Below are 20,150 nucleotides of genomic sequence, written 5' to 3' on the forward strand. Positions count from 1 at the left end.
ATTGACAAATGGGACCTCATAAAATTGCCTTCTGTAAGGCAAAAGACACTGTTAATAGGACAACACAGCAACCAACAGATTGGGAAACGATCTTTTCCAATCCTACATCTGATAGAGGTCTAATATATAACGTATATAAAGAATTCAAAAGTTAGATTTTAGAGAACCAAATAATCCTATTAAAAATTGGGGTACAGAGCTAAACAAAGAATTCTCAACTGAGGAATACCAAATGGCTGAGAAACACCTAAAGAAATGTTCAACATCTTAGTCATCAGGGAAATGCAAATCAAAGCAACCTTGAGATTCCACTTCACACCAGTCAGAATGGCTAAGATCAAAAACTCAGGAGACAACACATGCTGGTGAGGATGTGGAGAAAAATGAACACTTCTCCATTGTTGGTGGAATTGCAAACTGGTACAACCACTCTGGAAGTCAGTCAGAAAATTGGACATAGTACTACCTGAGGACCCAGCTATACCATTCCTGGGCATATACCCAAAAGATACTCCAACATATAACAAGGACATATGTCCCACTATGTTCATAGCAGCCTTATTTATAATAGCCAGAAGCAGGAAAGAACCCAGATGCCCTTCAACAGAGGAATGGTTACAGAAAATGTGGTACATTTATACAATGGAGTACTACTCAGCTATTAAAAATAAGGACTACATGAAATTCTTAGGCAAATTGATGGAACTAGAAAATATCATCCTGAGTGAGGTAACCCAGTCACAAAAGAACACACATGGTATGTCCCCACTGATAAGTGAATATTAGCCCCAAAGCTCAGAAAACCCAACAAATAATTCACAGACCATATGAAGCTCAAAAAGGAAGACCAAAATGTGGATGCTTCAGTCTTTCTTAGAAAAGGGAACAAAATACTCATGGGAGGAAATACAGGTACAAAGAGTGGAACAGGACTGAAGGAAAGGCCATCTAGAGACTGCCCCACCTGGGAATCCATCCCATATGCAGCCACCAAACCCAGTCACAATTGCTGACACCACGAAGCACTTGTTGACAGGAGCCTGATATGGATGTCTCCTGAGAGGCTCTGCCTGAGCCTTACTTATACAGATGAGGATGCTTGCAGCCAACCATCAAACTGAGCACAGGGATCCCAATAAAGGAGTTTGGGCTCTTGGGCTTTTGAAGCAAGTGCTTTACCAACTGAACCATCACTCTTGTACCCTATACCTGACCTTCAGTTTTCAACCCCAGTCAAATTATGCTAAGACAGTAAATGTAATGCAAGCAATATTAAGTAAATGTAATGTAACTTAATCACTTCTTTACTCACACTCAAATCAATACACTTCATGAATTTTCCCCACGTCTCCTATGCCAGATTTGGGCAGGAGCATTTTGCAAGGGGACACTCACCATGCAGCCAAGCTGCCTTCATTATGCCTAAGTCACTTCTCAGAATGCTGTAGAAGAAACATACTCAGAGACTCAAGGGTAGAGTTCCTCTCCTAGTCTCTAACACCATCAGAAGTTATGTTGCCAAGTAGTCCCCTAATTCCCCCCATGGATACATGTCATGATGCTGGCGATTGCTACATAATATAGTTATTAAAAGTAGTTCACGTGACTGATTTAAGTGAGCTGACCTTTGAAGATCTCAACATTTAACACTATTGTATAAATCTGTCTCAAAGGTTATTGTACTTTTTATGTATCACATAGTAAAAACAGAAGTATGAGTGAATGAAGATTAGATTTACCATTTTTAAGACAGTCTGGAGGTCCTGAATCCAATTCGAAGTGATGAATCTTGAGCGAGCTCTCTGGGAGAGAGGTAAATGGAGCTGAAAAGCCACACTGAGGCAATGTAGCTTACAAAAGTCTTCCACGTCCTTCAGGGTTAAGCAATTATCTGGTTTCTGAAGGAAATAAAGATGGGGAGCTGAGAAATGCAGGCTGGGAGACTTCACACTCAATCTTCAGAAGTACAAACTCTGTAATCAAGCTCTCTTGGGAAGTCTCTGGGAGAGTTCCACAGCCACACATTCTCTAATTCAGAGTCAGCATGTGTCCAGAAACTAGGCTGCATTTAAACATGCTTGAGATAAAGGAGAAAAGAAGCTTCTGGCTTTGTAGCAGTACGTGTGTGGCATGATTCAGTATTTCAGGGACACCGTTTTTAAGCTAATAAACCAGATGATAAAGGAAAAGAATCACAGGACATTGAGTGGTTGGGACTACATGATAAGTACCCTCATCTATCCACATATTATATTCTAAGGCAATAGTATGAACTACCAACATGAGGTCAGCAGGCTTGTGATGAAGCTAAAAAGTGTAACTGCAGAATGACAACAAGGAGAAATAAGTAGACATATTTAGCCTCGTGGGAAAAGGATATTGTTGCTATTGCCAAATGTTTTTGGCTCATTCTGGGGAGTAAGAAGACCTCATTGGGACATGTCTAGGATGACAGAGAGGGTCTAATGGCTAGAAGTTCCAACGAGAAAAGTTTGACTTACTATCGTGATTTTGGGATGATTTAAAATAGGGTGTCTAATCGTGTAGAAAGGTTTCATTAAAAATTATATTTAAGGAGATACTGCAAAGCAAAATATTAAAAATGTGTCCTTGTCCATTTCTGAAATCAAGAAGGTTAATAGGATTCTTCAGCTGAGATTCCGTAGTACTCGGATTACACATAGCATGGTGTGTGCACCTGTGTGTTTACCTATGTGCCCATGAGCACACACATGCAGAGGCAAATGTTTACTCACACCTAAATTTCAACTGGCCACCAGATTCTTGTTCCTTTTTGCAATAAAGACACATAAGAACAGCAGTCTCTCCCCAGCTAGCAGGGCATCGAGATACCACAATGTGAGAGTATATTTTAAAGTCAGTGAGAACTTTCCACAAGATAAATCTGAATTCAGTCTACATTATTATTATTTAATACCTTCAGTTGGAGGACTGCTACTCTCAAAAGCCTAAAGTCAGTTCTTTACAATGTGGACTAGAAATAACAATGCCTATCTTGCAAAGCTTTTCTGAGCATTTCATGTACTGTACACAGAAAAAGCCCAAAGCATGTAATAGGTAGTTTCTCCTTTGCTTGCCTGTGGGTGTCTTAGGCTATACAGATCCTACATGAAAGACCTATATGTAACACTCTAGATCATTGAATAGCATAATTCTTTATAATAGGAATTGTAGGGATTTTCCTATTTTGAAGTTTATATAAACAAGAGAAAATGCCAGTACCACATGGGGAAAATGGTAGATAAAAGTAATAAAAGGCAACAGTAGAAATCAATAGCGTATCCCCATGTGACAACCTGTATCCCAGTGTAACAACCTGTGTCCCTGTGTACCAACCACACCTGTGTGACTTCGGATGTCTCTGTGGATGCTCTCTTCTCTCTGTTTTCTAAGTAGCTGTGGTACATTTCCAAGAAGAGAGAACATGAGGTGACACAAAAGACACGTCGGATGTCAGATCCTTCTGGCCAGAGTTGCTTCAGCAAAGATACAATTTCAGATACCTGGCACAGTAGGCAATGGTAACAGGTCATGGCATGTAGAAAACTATATTCATCAGGGATTGTGTAGTAAGAAATGGGTTGATGTGGAAACTGCAGCTATTTCCACTAAAAAAATAAAATAAATTACAATCGAAAATTTTGAGTGATAAAATATTTTAAATTTTTTAACAAAACTGTTAATGCATGCACATAAAAATACCCATAAATCAACAGAAAATCCATGACTCTTTAAATACTTATTCTCTAATGAAACACAAATAATGAGAACATGGAAAAAAATCAAATTCTTTAGTAATATAACAACTGCAGGTTTTTTTTTTATTTTCACGTTATCAAGTGCTTTTTCATCCTTTAATACTTTATTAACAGTTTCAGTAATTAAGGTATGCCACTCCTCATGTTTCAGTAATAAATAAAAAAGGTGCACATCACTACCTCTTCTGTGCCTACTGTTCCTCACTTCCTCTCCCGGGCTCCCTCTGACCCAGGCAGTCCACGTTTCAGTGCAGCACCCTGCCCAGTTGCTCTGTCCTCACTCATAGTTCCCTTGGCAGGTTGCCACTATGCCATGCATACACGTCCCAATTCCATGGTGGGCCCGCCACCACACACTCTCTTGAACTCAATTAAGTCTCCATATGAAAGAACACACCACACAATAACCTCTGACCCAATTGATAAGATATAATTTGCCCATCTAGACAGCACAAAATCCTGTACACACCCATCCCTTAAAAATGGTCATAACAACCTGTAACTATTCGCAGAGAATCTGCTGCCATGTTCTCTCAGCACCTCCTCCTTGCTCCCGCCACCTCTCTCTGTATCTCCCTCCCTTCTAAAACCTCTGTTCCCGCCTCCCTTCCTTCTCATCCAATGACAGGCCTCATTTTACCTTGTCTGCCTTCACCTGCATAACCGCATCAACCTACACTTATATGCTTTCCTAATGAGGTTATAAGCAGGCAAAAGTTTAGGTAAGGGCATATGACAATACATTAATTTGTCATTCAATATACTAATATTTCTTATTTAAGTTCTAAAGAACTAACTAAATGAACAATCCAAAATCTGCCCAAAGACATATGCATGAAGGTGTTCATAACAGAATGATTTATAAAAGCAAACCCTCAAACCATTTAAATGTTTGGCATTGAAGAAATATGACCATATGTCCACAAAATAACACTGGTAAGAATTGTAATGAGGTCACAAAATGTGCATGCCATAATATAGAAAAGTAACAAAAAGGGTGTACATCAGCATAACCTGACTACTGTAAAATACACTGATGTTACTTAAAAGATATAGTTTAAAAGTATGAGTCTTGTCTCTAAGTGAAGACACTCTACACGGCCCAGACATAACAATAAGGAAAGGTATTCAGAATATCGAGACCGTCACATTCTTGAATCTCTATGCTACACTTCTTTTGATGAATTTAAAGATACCCTGTATTCCCATGTGAACAAAGGCACTGGGTTACTCACAAAAATTGTTACGCATTCCAGACTTTGTTTTTTTCATTATTTTATGGTTATGAATATTTGTCCATATGTATATATGTGAACCATGAGTGTTCTAGGTGCCCATGGAAGTCAGAAACAGATTTCCTGGGACTGAAGTTCAAGTAGGCTGTGAGTTGCTATGTGGGTACTAGACACGGACCCTGGATCTTCTGCAAAAGAGTTAGTTCTCTTATCACTGAGCCAAACTCTCCAGGCATTTTCTTAAAACACATAGCAGTGTGGGTAATCCACATGCTTAGAAGTAACACATATCTGAATGCTTCACTCCTTCTTTAAATGAGGAAAAAGAATACCCTTGGCAGGGAAGGGATGTACACTAGGAATGCAGTATTAAAACATGTGTTAAGGCAACATGACAAAAAGAAAGCTAAGGGATTGTGGGACTGTAGGACTGTGCTGAATCTACACTAATACGTTCATGATATTAACAACGGGAGAAGCTCAGAGTCATATTCCTTAAATCAGAGTCTAGACATATCTATATCTTAGTCCCACTTAAACCGGGAGACATTTCTACACTGAGCAGGAACAGGAGAAAGGTGGCTACTATTTCTCCTACTCTCCACTGTTACAATAGGCCTATTACTGTATCCATTAGACCAAAGAAAACCCTGGAAGCATGCTGGTCTCCAACAAGGTGAAATGGTAGGAGTTATACACTATACATTCTGACCTTCATACACACAGCACATGTGCCTGTGAATGGGCACATGCACACACACACACACACACACACACACACACACACATACACACACACACACACACATACACACACACACACACACACACACTTTAAAAAAAATAGTTCAACTTAAAAGTATTTTTTCAAGTTCTATTACCTCTTTTTCCATATCATTGAATTTTAAATCTCCGAACAGAGGTGTTAAAGCCCTATCTCTGTATTTTTCCAACTGTTCAATCAGGGCTTTGTAAACATTCATAATCGTTTCTTCATTCTGCAAAACAAAGTATGAAAATTGTCATAAATAAAATTATTACTTCCCAATGACAAAACTCAGAAATTTAAGATACAATCCTGTTACAATGCAGTTCTCAATGCAAAGTTTACACTAATGTAATTGAGGATGGTCAGCAGTTTGCATACATTTCCAGGCAATACTTGTTTATCTTTCCTTTTAAAATAGCACCATATCTTAGCAATTTCACAAAGGTATAAATAATATACCTTTAAATGTACCTTTTAATATTCCTTTAAATGTACAGCTCAGTGACTTAGAAAATTGGCCATCATAATGTAATGTATTTGCAAACCTCCCACCCGAAACAATTCATTGCTTCACTAGGATAAATTTCAACCAAGCACCTAAGAAGAGACTAGAAACTCTCTCCATAGATATCAGTGGCACTGGGAAGAGGTTTGGCCAACAGTTTCAATGGCATTGTATTTTAAATTCTATTTCAGTAGGCCTCAAATTGGCTAATGTGGCAGGGTATTTGTTCACACTATGAACCCTAAGATTGTATTGTTTATTGAAAAAAACTTTCTTTTTCCCATTACTTTATTTTTTATTTATTAATTTTTTCTTTTATTGGATCTTTTTATTTACATTTTGAATGTTATCCCCTTTCCTGGTTTGCCCTCCAGAAACCCTCTAACCCATCCTCCCTCTCCCTGCTTCTATGAGGGTGTTTCCTCCCACCTCCAGTCCCTGACATTCCCCTACACTGGGGCATCGAGCCTCGACAGGACCAAGGGTCTCTTCTCCCATTGATGCCCAACAAGACCATCCTCTGCTACATATGTGAATGGAACCATGGGTCCATCCCTATGTTCTTTTGGGATGGTGGTTTAGTCCCTGGGAAATCTGGTTGGGGGAGTCTGGTTGGTTGATATTGTTGTTCTTGTGAGGATGCAAATTCCTTCAGCTCCTTTGTCCTTTCTCCATGTCCTCCATTCATGGTGTGGCTCAACCTTAGCATACACCTTTAATCCTCTACTGAAGCATAACTATGCGCTTAGTACACAGTTTTAATCCTAAACAATGAAGGTAAAATTAGTTCATAGGAGGATGCACCCACGTTTGAAAGTGATGTCTAATTGAGTGGCAGACAAAGTGACAAATCAGAGAAATCTCTGACAGAATAGGATATGCCCTACTTTCACGAGGAGAGGAATGGAAAGATACTTGAAGGGCAGTGCAGAAGGAGAGAGAGACAGTTTGGGGCAGTTGTACAGAGACAGGTGTCAGAGAGAGAACAAGCTAGACACAGATAAAGACAGAATGAGCCGGACGATCAGAAGGAACCAGATTAGAACAAATTCAGAGTTAGTTTGAGTCCACTCAGAGCAATTCAGGAAAATCAGAGAGAAGCCAGATTGAGTCAGTCAGCTTGGAGTTTGTGCCAGAAAAGCTGAATCAAATCAGCCAGCCAGAGCTCAGAAAGAACTAAGAAGGGGTGATCTTATTCCACAATAAGTCTCAGGGGCTGAAAACATATGGGGCTTGAAGCTTCTAGGACTAGGCTCAGGATAGCAGACAGGCAGAAAGCCTACAAGACATGACGACAATTATTACAGGTGAATAAAAGTTACTTGTCCAGGTTAATGTTAAAAAAAAAATTCTTTAAAGTGAATGAATGTTAATGAATTATGGCATAAATTATTTTATAAATAAAACCCTCCATTAAAATTTATTCTAGACCTCACCGCCTGGTCAGGTGGGCACTCCTGAGGCTGCAGAGCGGAGGAGACCACCAACACTGCCCACCCCTGCCCACATCCCTGGCCCAAGAGGAAACTGTATAAGGCCTCTGTGTTCCCGTAGGGGAGGGCCCAGGAGCGGCGGGACCCCTGCGCCTCAGACACCGCCGGAACCTGAAGGAAACAGACCGGATAAACAGTTCTCTGCACCCAAATCCCGTGGGAGGGAGAGCTAAACCTTCAGAGAGGCAGACACGCCTGGGAAACCAGAAGAGACTGCACTCTGCACACATCCAGACGCCAGAGGAAAACACCAAACGCCATCTGGAACCCTGGTGCACTGAAGCTCCCGGAAAGAGCGGCGCAGATCTTCCCGGTTGCTGCCGCCGCGGAGAGGACTTAGGCAGTACCCCACGAGCAAACTTGAGCCTTGGAACCACAGGTAGGACCAACTTTTCCCCTGCAAGAGACCTGCCTGGTGAACTCCAGACACAGGCCCACTGGAACAGCTGAAGACCTGTAGAGAGGAAAAACTACACGCCCGAAAGCAGAACACTCTGTCCCCATAACTGGCTGAAAGAAAACAGGAAAACAGGTCTACAGCACTTCTGACACACAGGCTTATAGGACAGTCTACCACTGTCAGAAATAGCAGAACAAAGTAACACTAGAGATAATCTGATGGCGAGAGGCAAGCGCAGGAACCCAAGCAACAGAAACCAAAACTACATGGCATCATCGGAGCCCAATGCTCCCACCAAAATAAACAGGGAATATCCAAACACACCAGAAAAGCAAGATCTAGTTTCAAAATGATATTTGATCATGATGCTGGAGGACTTCAAGAAAGACGTGAAGAACTCCCTTAGAGAACAAGTAGAAGCCTACAGAGAGAAATCGCAAAAATGCCTGAAAGAATTCCAGGAAAACATAAATAAACAAGTAGAAACCCATAGAGAGGAGACACAAAAATCCCTGAAAGAATTCCAGGAAAACACAATCAAACAGTTGAAGGAATTAAAAACGGAAATAGAAGCAATCAAGAAAGAACACATGGAAACAACCCTGGATATAGAAAATCAAAAGAAGAGACAAGGAGCTGTAGATACAAGCTTCACCAACAGAATACAAGAGATGGAAGAGAGAATCTCGGGAGCAGAAGATTCCATAGAAATCATTGACTCAACTGTCAAAGATAATGTAAAGCAGAAAAAGCTACTGGTCCAAAACATACAGGAAATCCAGGACTCAATGAGAAGATCAAACCTAAGGATAATAGGTATAGAAGAGAGTGAAGACTCCCAGCTCAAAGGACCAGTAAATATCTTCAGCAAACTCATAGAAGAAAACTTCCCTAACCTAAAAAAAGAGATACCCATAGGCATACAAGAAGCCTACAGAACTCCAAATAGATTGGACCAGAAAAGAAACACCTCCCGTCACATAATAGTCAAAACACCAAACGCACAAAATAAAGAAAGAATATTAAAAGCAGTAAGGGGAAAAGGTCAAGTAACGTATAAAGGCAGACCTATCAGAATCACACCAGACTTTTCGCCAGAAACTATGAAGGCCAGAAGATCCTGGACAGATGTCATGCAGACCCTAAGAGAACACAAATGCCAGCCCAGGTTACTGTATCCAGCAAAACTCTCAATTAACATAGATGGAGAAACCAAGATATTCCATGACAAAACCAAATTTACACAATATCTTTCTACAAATCCAGCACTACAAAGAATAATAAAGGGTAAAGCCCAACATACGGAGGCAAGCTATACCCTAGAAGAAGCAAGAAACTAATCGTCTTGGCAACAAAACAAAGAGAAGAAAAGCACACAAACATAACCTCACATCCAAATATGAATATAACAGGAAGCAATAATCACTATTCCTTAATATCTCTCAACATCAATGGCCCCAACTCCCCAATAAAAAGACATAGATTAACAAACTGGATATGCAACGAGGACCCTGCATTCTGTTGCTTACAGGAAACACACCTCAGAGACAAAGACAGACACTACCTCAGAGTGAAAGGCTGGAAAACAACTTTCCAAGCAAATGGTCAGAAGAAGCAAGCTGGAGTAGCCATTCTAATATCAAATAAAATCAATTTTCAATTAAAAGTCATCAAAAAAGATAAGGAAGGACACTTCATATTCATCAAAGGAAAAATCCACCAAGATGAACTCTCAATCCTAAATATCTATGCCCCAAATACAAGGGCACCTACATACGTAAAAGAAACCTTACTAAAGCTCAAAACACACATTGCACCTCACACAATAATAGTGGGAGATTTCAACACCCCACTCTCATCAATGGACAGATCATGGAAACAGAAATTAAACAGAGACGTAGACAGACTAAGAGAAGTCATGAGCCAAATGGACTTAACAGATATTTATAGAACATTCTATCCTAAAGCAAAAGGATATACCTTCTTCTCAGCTCCTCATGGTACTTTCTCCAAAATTGACCATATAGTTGGTCAAAAAACGGGCCTCAACAGGTACAGAAAGATAGAAATAATCGCATGTGTGCTATCAGACCACCACAGCCTAAAACTGGTCTTCAATAACAATAAGGGAAGAATGCCCACATATACATGGAAATTGAACAATGCTCTACTCAATGATAACCTAGTCAAGGAAGAAATAAAGAAAGAAATTAAAAACTTTTTAGAATTTAATGAAAATGAAGGTACAACATACCCAAACTTATGGGACACAATGAAAGCTGTGCTAAGAGGAAAACTCATAGCGCTGTGTGCCTGCAGAAAGAAACAGGAAAGAGCATATGTCAGCACCTTGACAGCACACCTAAAAGCTCTAGAGCAAAAAGAAGCAAATACACCCAGGAGGAGTAGAAGGCAGGAAATAATCAAACTCAGAGCTGAGATCAACCAAGTAGAAACAAAAAGGACCATAGAAAGAATCAACAGAACCAAAAGTTGGTTCTTTGAGAAAATCAACAAGATAGATAAACCCTTAGCCAGACTAACGAGAGGACACAGAGAGTGTGTCCAAATTAACAAAATCAGAAATGAAAAGGGAGACATAACTACAGATTCAGAGGAAATTCAAAAAATCATCAGATCTTACTATAAAAGCCTATATTCAACAAAACTTGAAAATCTACAGGAAATGGACAATTTCCTAGACAAATATCAGGTACCGAAGTTAAATCAGGAACAGATAAACCAGTTAAACAACCCCATAACTCCTAAGGAAATAGAAGCAGTCATTAAAGATCTCCCAACCAAAAAGAGCCCAGGTCTAGACGGGTTTAGTGCAGAATTCTATCAAACCTTCATAGAAGACCTCATACCAATATTATCCAAACTATTCCACAAAATTGAAACAGATGGATCACTCCCGAATTCCTTCTATGAGGCCACAATTACTCTTATACCTAAACCACACAAAGACCCAACAAAGAAAGAGAACTTCAGACCAATTTCCCTTATGAATATCGACGCAAAAATACTTAATAAAATTCTGGAAAACCGAATGCAAGAGCATATCAAAACAATCATCCACCATGATCAAGTAGGCTTCATCCCAGGCATGCAGGGATGGTTTAATATATGGAAAACCATCAACGTGATCCATTATATAAACAAACTGAAAGAACAAAACCACATGATCATTTCATTAGATGCTGAGAAAGCATTTGACAAAATTCAACACCCCTTCATGATAAAAGTCCTGTAAAGAATAGGAATTCAAGGCCCATACCTAAACATAGTAAAAGCCATATACAGCAAACCAGTTGCTAACATTAAACTAAATGGAGAGAAACTTGAAGCAATCCCACTAAAATCAGGGACTAGACAAGGCTGCCCACTCTCTCCCTACTTATTCAATAGAGTTCTGGAAGTTCTAGCCAGAGCAATCAGACAACAAAAGGAGGTCAAGGGGATACAGATCAGAAAAGAAGAAGTCAAAATATCACTATTGGCAGATGATATGATAGTTTATTTAAGTGATCCCAAAAGTTCCACCAGAGAACTACTAAAGCTGATAAACAACTTCAGCAAAGTGGCTGGGTATAAAATTAACTCAAATAAATCAGTAGCCTTCCTCTACACAAAAGAGAAACAAGCCGAGAAAGAAATTAGGGAAACGACACCCTTCATAATAGACCCAAATAATATAAAGTACCTCGGTGTGACTTTAACCAAGCAAGTAAAAGATCTGTACAATAAGAACTTCAAGACACTGAAGAAAGAAATTGAAGAAGACCTCAGAAGATGGAAAGATCTCCCATGCTCATGGATTGGCAGGATTAATATAGTAAAAATGGCCATTTTACCAAAAGCAATCTACAGATTCAATGCAATCCCCATCAAAATACCAATCCAATTCTTCAAAGAGTTAGACAGAACAATTTGCAAATTCATCTGGAATAACAAAAAACCCAGGATAGCTAAAGCTATCCTCAACAATAAAAGGACTTCAGGGGGGAATCACTATCCCTGAACTCAAGCAGTATTACAGAGCAATAGTGATAAAAACTGCATGGTATTGGTACAGAGACAGACAGATAGACCAATGGAATAGAATTGAAGACCCAGAAATGAACCCACACACCTATGGTCACTTGATTTTTGACAAAGGAGCCAAAACCATCCAATGGAAAAAAGATAGCATTTTCAGCAAATGGTGCTGGTTCAACTGGAGGTCAACATGTAGAAGAATGCAGATTGATCCATGCTTATCACCCTGTACAAAGCTTAAGTCCAAGTGGATAAAGGACCTCCACATCAAACCTGATACACTCAAACTAATAGAAGAAAAACTAGGGAAGCATCTGGAACACATGGGCACTGGAAAAAATTTCCTGAACAAAACACCAATGGCTTATGCTCTAAGATCAAGAATCGACAAATGGGATCTCATAAAACTGCAAAGCTTCTGTAAGGCAAAGAACACTGTGGTTAGGACAAATCGGCAACCAACAGATTGGGAAAAGATCTTTACCAATCCTACAACAGATAGAGGCCTTATATCCAAAATATACAAAGAACTCAAGAAGTTAGAGCGCAGGGAGACAAATAACCCTATTAAAAATGGGGTTCAGAGCTAAACAAAGAATTCACAGCTGAGGAATGCCGAATGGCTGAGAAACACCTAAAGAAATGTTCAACATCTTTAGTCATAAGGGAAATGCAAATCAAAACAACCCTGAGATTCCACCTCACACCAGTGAGAATGGCTAAGATCAAAAACTCAGGTGAGAGCAGATGCTGGCGAGGATGCGGAGAAAGAGGAACACTCCTCCATTGTTGGTGGGATTGCAGACTGGTAAAGCCATTCTGGAAATCAGTCTGGAGGTTCCTCAGAAAATTGGACATTGAACTGCCTGAGGATCCAGCTATACCTCTCTTGGGTATATACCCAAAAGATGCCCCAACATATAAAAAAGACACGTGCTCCACTATGTTCATCGCAGCCTTATTTATAATAGCCAGAAGCTGGAAAGAACCCAGATGCCCTTCAACAGAGGAATGGATACAGAAAATGTGGTACATCTACACAATGGAATATTACTCAGCTATCAAAAACAACGGCTTTATGAAATTCGTAGGCAAATGGTTGGAACTGGAAAATATCATCCTGAGTGAGCTAACCCAATCACAGAAAGACATACATGGTATGCACTCATTGATAAGTGGCTATTACCCCAAATGCTTGAATTACCCTGGATGCCTAGAACAAATGAAACTCAAGACGGATGATCAAAATGTGAATGCTTCACTCCTTCTCTAAAAGGGGAACAAGAATACCCTTGGCAGGGAAGAGAGAGGCAAAGATTAAAACAGAGACTGAAGGAACTCCCATTCAGAGCCTGCCCCACATGTGGCCCATACATATACAGCCACCCAATTAGACAAGATGGATGAAGCAAAGAAGTGCAGACTGACAGGAGCCGGATGTAGATCGCTCCTGAGAGACACAGCCAGAATACAGCAAATACAGAGGCAAATGCCAGCAGCAAACCACTGAACTGAGAATAGGACCCCCGTTGAAGGAATCAGAGAAAGAACTGGAAGAGCTTGAAGGGGCTCGAGACCCCATATGTACAACAATGCCAAGCAATCAGAGCTTCCAGGGACTAAGCCACTACCTAAAGACTATACATGGACTGACCCTGGACTCTGACCTCATAGGTAGCAATGAATATCCTAGTAAGAGCACCAGTGGAAGGGGAAGCCCTGGGTCCTGCTAAGACTGAACCCCCAGTGAACTAGACTGTTAGGGGGAGGGCGGCAATGGGGGAGGGTTGGGAGGGGAACACCCATAAGGAAGGGGAGGGGGAAGGGGATGTTTGCCCGGAAACCAAAGAATTATTATTAAGTATTAAAAAATTTTTTTTAAAAAGTAGAAAAAAAATTTATTCTAGGCAGAATTTTTGCAAGTTTTCTCAGAGAGCAGATTCAGAAACTGCTGTCAACAGAATATTATAAACTCAGGCTGGGTATGGTGACACATGCCTTTAATCCCAGCACTCAGGGACAGAGAGGAAAGTGGATCTTCAAGAGTTCCAAGCCAGCCTGAGCTACACAGTGAGACCCTGTCTATGAAAATAAAAAAGAACTACAATGTAAATTCTGTATTTAATACTTCCCGTAGGTATAAAAATAGAGCTCAAGACTGTTAACCGCTCACAGTTAGCAGTCAGAGTTTGGAATACTTTAATGATAGGAATCGTAACAAAAGCAAAATAAACTACCCCATCATGTTACGAAAATCATTTGCGTGTATGCGGATGTGAGATGATGAATTTGATGTAATTCTTATAGAGGGACACATGTTAACTGGTTCTAAAGCTACTTGGATAAGATATGGAATAATAGCCATATGCAGAATTCGCCTTACCTAGTGAGCAAACCAGATTTATTTAAAAAGTCTGCCCATATGCTTTACTCTGAAATTTTCAACAAATTAGTTCTCAAATATACCAATATAGAAAAATAATACCATGGTGGAGTTTGAATTCTGATTGTTTCAAAAGCAAATGATTTATTGATGTTGGTTATTTATAAAGAAATGAATCATTTCTGCCTTTCCTTCTTTAGGCTGCCCCAGAGTGTTCTCATTAAAGGTAACCACATAAGCTAGCGTCTCACTAGTTGATCTCAGCAACAGAGACACACCTTGACCTCCAATTTCATGTTTTTCTGACCTTCATTAACATGTATTTCACATACCACACAATGTTAGGAGATACGGGACAGGGTGACATTGCTTCTCATAACATTTATATTCTAGTCTACTATTCATTTGGTGTTGATTTTGAACAGGCTACTTATTCAAGCGTCTACTTCATTATCTTCAAATGTAGATGACTCTTATGCTTGCCTTAAGGGATTTTGGTGGCAGTTAATGTAAATAATCCATGACAAGGAGTACTTGACAAATTTCTATATGTTGTCAGTATTAATTCATTGTTAATGCTATTAAACTGTATATATTCCTATTAAATCTGTAATAGTTTATTGCAGGTAGAATCAACACTGAATCAAGAGAGTTATTTTTTCAAGACTTATTTAAGTTCTAGTTGTATGTGTGTGTGTCCATCTGTCTGTCTGTCTGTAGGTATGTGCATGTAAACGCAGTGCACACAGAGGCCAGACCTGGAGCTACAGCCAGCTGTGAACTATCCAACACGGGTGCAAGACTAATATGCACTCTTAATCACTTAACCATCTTTCCTGAGTAAATATAGAAATGCTAACAAAATTCTAGAACATAGTCTTTTAGATATACATTACCTTCTTAAAAAACATCTGGTTTGTGTACGAGCTTTGCATAAAGTATGCATAAAGACGAAGGATGTCAGATGTTTGCCCTGAGAAAAGCACAACATTGACCTTTGCTGCCCAAGCCTGAATGACTACAAAGTTTAAAAGATGTGTTTGCAGGTGGTCTAGGCCTTCGTCAGCCACTATCAAGAAATATGGGCAGCTCTGATTCAAGCAAATACTCCACTCTTCTGACAAGCAGTTAGAAAACATAGTCCAAACTTCAATGGTGGTATTCTTCTGAAGATGCAGAATTAAAGAAGTTCTCAGTGTAAGAAGTTCTGGGACACTGAAGTATGCATATTCAGCATCCTATGGCGGAGGAGGTAAAGTATGTTAATTGAGAAGGATCATTTAGTATTTTACTAGTTTACTCACAAGACCATAGTATTAAGGTCACTGAAGGAAATACAATACAGCCGTTTGTTATGTGTGGGGGTGGGGTGGGGGAGTTCCTGTTCTATAGTCATCAAATTGACCCTGGACTTTGACTGTATCACAAATGTATTCTATAAATCACACTTTGGACTTGAGAGCTTGGGTGCCCTGAAAACAACATGGCACTCAGAGTGCATCACACTTTGCCTTCCTGTGTTATAATTATTCTCCCATCCTACCACACTTCAAGAAGACAAAGTACAGAAAAACTATGAAAATAGTAATTTGCAATTATAAATTTTCTGAAATTGGGAGTGGAAGGAGAATGCGCTACTCTAGAGAATAATTCCAGACTGCAGCGACATTTCTTAAACAGCATGAGTTTTTCTCCGCAGACAAAAATTTGTACAACTAACCGTAAACATGGAGCAGAACACTTGCTCCTTGTGCAAAATTCTGCTGGCCAGGAATGCTCAGAAATATACACTAACGTGAGTTCCCAACTGAACAAACCATGCCGAACCTTTGTGTAGACTGTTAGCTGTTCTAACTATAGGAATAGAAAGATATGGTAGCAGGTACATATACCTGTATTTGAAATTGTCCAAATTGTATTAATTAAACCACATATGGTACTTATGACAGAGCATACAATACCAAAGTAGTGGTAGTTAGTTTGTGTGGGCTCAAATACACCCAACAACGTACTCTAATAAATTGCTTGCTGAGTTTGGAAGGCAGAATGGTTCTCAGATGGAGGACTAGAATTGAGGTTGGTGGGGCCACTGTTGAGCAATTCAGCCATTCTTGTGACTCTGGGTCTGTTCAACAAACACTACAAAAAGCTCATCACACATTACAAAATCATCTAATTGCATTTATTCTTGAACACTGCAATGCTAGGTCATTGTTTGTTTTTTTCTCTTCTTCCCTGACTTATTTGTTTTGTTCTTGGTTGGTTTTTGTTGTTTTGCTTTGTCTTGTTTCTTTTTGGTGCTGGAAATTGAACCAACAGTCCTGCATGCACTAGGCAAATCCTCTACCACTAAACCGCATTTCCAGATTTTTTTTTTCTCTTAAGAAGGTTTTTTCAAATTGGGCTCATTGTGTGAGCTTCAGGCAGGCTTCAAACTTAAATCCTCCTGGCTTTAACCTCCAAATCATTTTTTTTTGCACTTTAAAGAATACATTTTACTTGGAAATCAGAGGTGAAAATATTTACAAAGTTTTATAAAACCAATTTTAGCTGTAGCCAGCTGTGGTAGTGCATCCCTGAAATCTTTTCACTTGGGAAATAGAGGCAAAAGGCTTGTTGAGTCCTAGGCCAGCTTCAGCAACAAGAAACTGTGTCTCTAATTAATTAAGTGAATTTTGGTTTTAGCCTTTAGAGAATAAAAAAACCCAGCTGATCTGTGTTACCTTGAAGAAAACGATGGCAAATTGCCCTCCTTTGCTCGTAACATCCAGCAGGTAGCGTTCAACCAGGTAGAAGAAATGGAGACTCTGTCCTGGCTCAAGTGACATCTCACACACACATGTGAGGAGCAAGGAGTCACCATCAATCAGAAAGAACTCAGATTCAACAAAATCATTGAATAAGCTGGAATAGCTAAAACAACAAAATAGAATTATAACAAAATCCAAGTGGATGGCATAGACCCCCAAACAGGTGTGGCGCTGTTACGTCATCATCATTAATCTACATTATTGAATACATAGTTGCACATAATTACGTCTCTATCCATAGAGACGGATACAAATTAAAATAACCATATAAGGCTAAATAACTCTACAGGAAGGGGAATATTACCCATGACTTCAAAACTATTGATTACTGTAAAAAATACTTACTCAGCTCTTGGTATATTTTCCAAGATTAATTGCGACATTCCTTCTAAAAACATTGTGCATCGTTTTTCTAAAATAAAAAAGAGAGAATGAATTTATTTTAGTCAGTCAGTTTTAAGAGAATTCATTCTTATTATTTGAGAAATAAGAAACAGTGATGGTTATTTTAATATGTAAACTATTTAACTGATGTACCATATATTTTATAATGCTATAAATAGTATTTTGAATAAAAAAATTACCCATTCTTGCTGCTATCTGTGCTTCCAACCCGACCTGGGGAAAATTAAAAATGTAAATATCCTTTACTCTGTTTCCTCTCAATGGTCATTAATAATGAAACAGCATATCTGCAAAGAAAGAGAAAAACTCATCAACTTTCCTATCAGCAGAAGTGTCCAGAATGACCATATTTCTAACAAAACAATAAGCAGCAGAAATACAGAATGAGCCCAATCAATGTGCGCTCTGTTCTCCAGGAACAAAAACCAAGAAAACAACCATTAAACACATAATTGCATATGCAATGGAAAACTTACAAAGGAGACCAAGTTAAAGGTGGGAGACATTTCCCTAAAATATCAATGCCCAAGAAGAGGTCTAAAGGATTAAACATGAATTAGGCAAAACAAAGGAAAGTAACAGTCTAGGCAGGGAAGAGAAGAACATTGTATGTTAGATATGTAACGGCCTGTGGCATGAAGGAATGAACCCAGAATCAGGGCTGTAAGGAGCCAGGAGGCTGGAGTGGAGAGTGGGAGAAAGTGTTTGATGTTCAAGAGATAGGGCTTGAGAGACATCAAGTCGGCAGATCCTTCGAGCATGCGTTATAGTTAGCTACTAAGGATCTGAAGGTAGTGTGAAGGCAATGCATTCTGAAGAGATTACTCCAGCACAGTACAGGGGTGAGAATAATGGGCAAAGTAACAATGGCAGCTTGGTGTAATCACAGGTTAATGGGAGGCTGAGGTAATAAAAGGTGCGAGTTTAGGCAATGAAGCTCCCGGAAGGGGCGGCACAGGTCTTCCTGGTTGCTGCCGCTGCAGAGAGCCCGTGGGCAGCACCCCACGAGCGAACTTGAGCCCCGGGACCACAGGTAAGACCAAATTTTCTGCTGCAAGAAAGCTGCCTGGTGAACTCAAGACACAGGCCCACAGGAACAGCTGAAGACCTGTAGAGAGGAAAAACTACACGCCGGAAAGCAGAACACTCTGTCCCCATAACTGACTGAAAGAGAGGAAAACAGGTCTACAGCACTCCTGACACACAGGCTTATAGGACAGTCTAGCCACTGTCAGAAATAGCAGAACAAAGTAACACTAGAGATAATCTGATGGCGAGAGGCAAGCACAGGAACCCAAGCAACAGAAACCAAGACTACATGGCACCATCGGAGCCCAATTCTCCCATCAAAACAAACAGGGAATATCCAAACACACCAGAAAAGCAAGATCTAGTTTCAAAATCATTTTTGATCATGATGCTGGAGGACTTCAAGAAAGATGTGAAGAACTCCCTTAGAGAACAAGTAGAAGCCTACAGAGAGGAATCGCAAAAATGCCTGAAAGAATCGCAAAAATCCCTGAAAGAATTCCAGGAAAACATAAATAAACAAGTAGAAGCCCATAGAGAGGAGACACAAAAATCCCTGAAAGAATTCCAGGAAAACATAAATAAACAAGTAGAAACCCATAGAGAGGAGACACAAAAATCCCTGAAAGAATTCCAGGAAAACACAATCAAACAGTTGAAGGAATTAAAAATGGAAATAGAAGAAATCAAGAAAGAACACATGGAAACAACCCTGGATATAGAAAACCAAAAGAAGAGACAAGGAGCTGTAGATACAAGCTTCACCAACAGAATACAAGAGATGGAAGAGAGAATCTCGGGAGCAGAAGATTCCATAGAAATCATTGACTCAACTGTCAAAGATAATGTAAAGCGGAAAAAGCTACTGGTCCAAAACATACAGGAAATCCAGGACTCAATGAGAAGATCAAACCTAAGGATAATAGGTATAGAAGAGAGTGAAGACTCCCAGCTCGAAGGACCAGTAAATATCTTCAACAAAATCATAGAAGAAAACTTCCCTAACCTAAAAAAAGAGATACCCATAGACATACAAGAAGCCTACAGAACTCCAAATAGATTGGACCAGAAAAGAAACACCTCCCGTCACATAATTGTCAAAACACCAAACACACAAAATAAAGAAAGAATATTAAAAGCAGTAAGGGAAAAAGGTCAAGTAACATATAAAGGGAGACCTATCAGAATCACACCAGACTTCTCGCCAGAAACTATGAAGGCCAGAAGATCCTGGACTGATGTCATACAGACCCTAAGAGAACACAAATGCCAGCCCAGGTTACTGTATCCAGCAAAACTCT

The 20,150-nt window shown here is 39.6% G+C and overlaps 1 protein-coding gene across 10 annotated transcripts in view; it reads right to left on the minus strand.

Moving 5' to 3' along the window:
- Ddx60 (DEXD/H-box helicase 60) overlaps positions 1 to 20,150 on the minus strand; it is a 120,904-nt gene that overhangs the window by 84,692 nt on the left and 16,062 nt on the right. For 9 of the 10 annotated variants that reach the window (XM_063274961.1, XM_063274958.1, XM_063274959.1 and 6 more), the window contains 7 exons: positions 18,000 to 18,107; positions 17,761 to 17,827; positions 17,329 to 17,518; positions 15,502 to 15,843; positions 5,896 to 6,012; positions 3,363 to 3,524; positions 1,740 to 1,898 (listed from right to left, as the gene is read on the minus strand). In XM_063274961.1, the coding sequence (XP_063131031.1) occupies positions 1,740 to 1,898; positions 3,363 to 3,524; positions 5,896 to 6,012; positions 15,502 to 15,843; positions 17,329 to 17,518; positions 17,761 to 17,827; positions 18,000 to 18,003 (1,041 nt within the window). In that variant the 5' untranslated portion in view covers positions 18,004 to 18,107. The remainder of the gene's footprint in view (positions 1 to 1,739; positions 1,899 to 3,362; positions 3,525 to 5,895; positions 6,013 to 15,501; positions 15,844 to 17,328; positions 17,519 to 17,760; positions 17,828 to 17,999; positions 18,108 to 20,150) is intronic. The other variant, XM_063274962.1, reaches the window with a different exon arrangement.

This window comes from Rattus norvegicus, chromosome 16 (genome assembly GCF_036323735.1).
Source record: "Rattus norvegicus strain BN/NHsdMcwi chromosome 16, GRCr8, whole genome shotgun sequence".
NCBI lineage: Eukaryota > Metazoa > Chordata > Mammalia > Rodentia > Muridae > Rattus > Rattus norvegicus.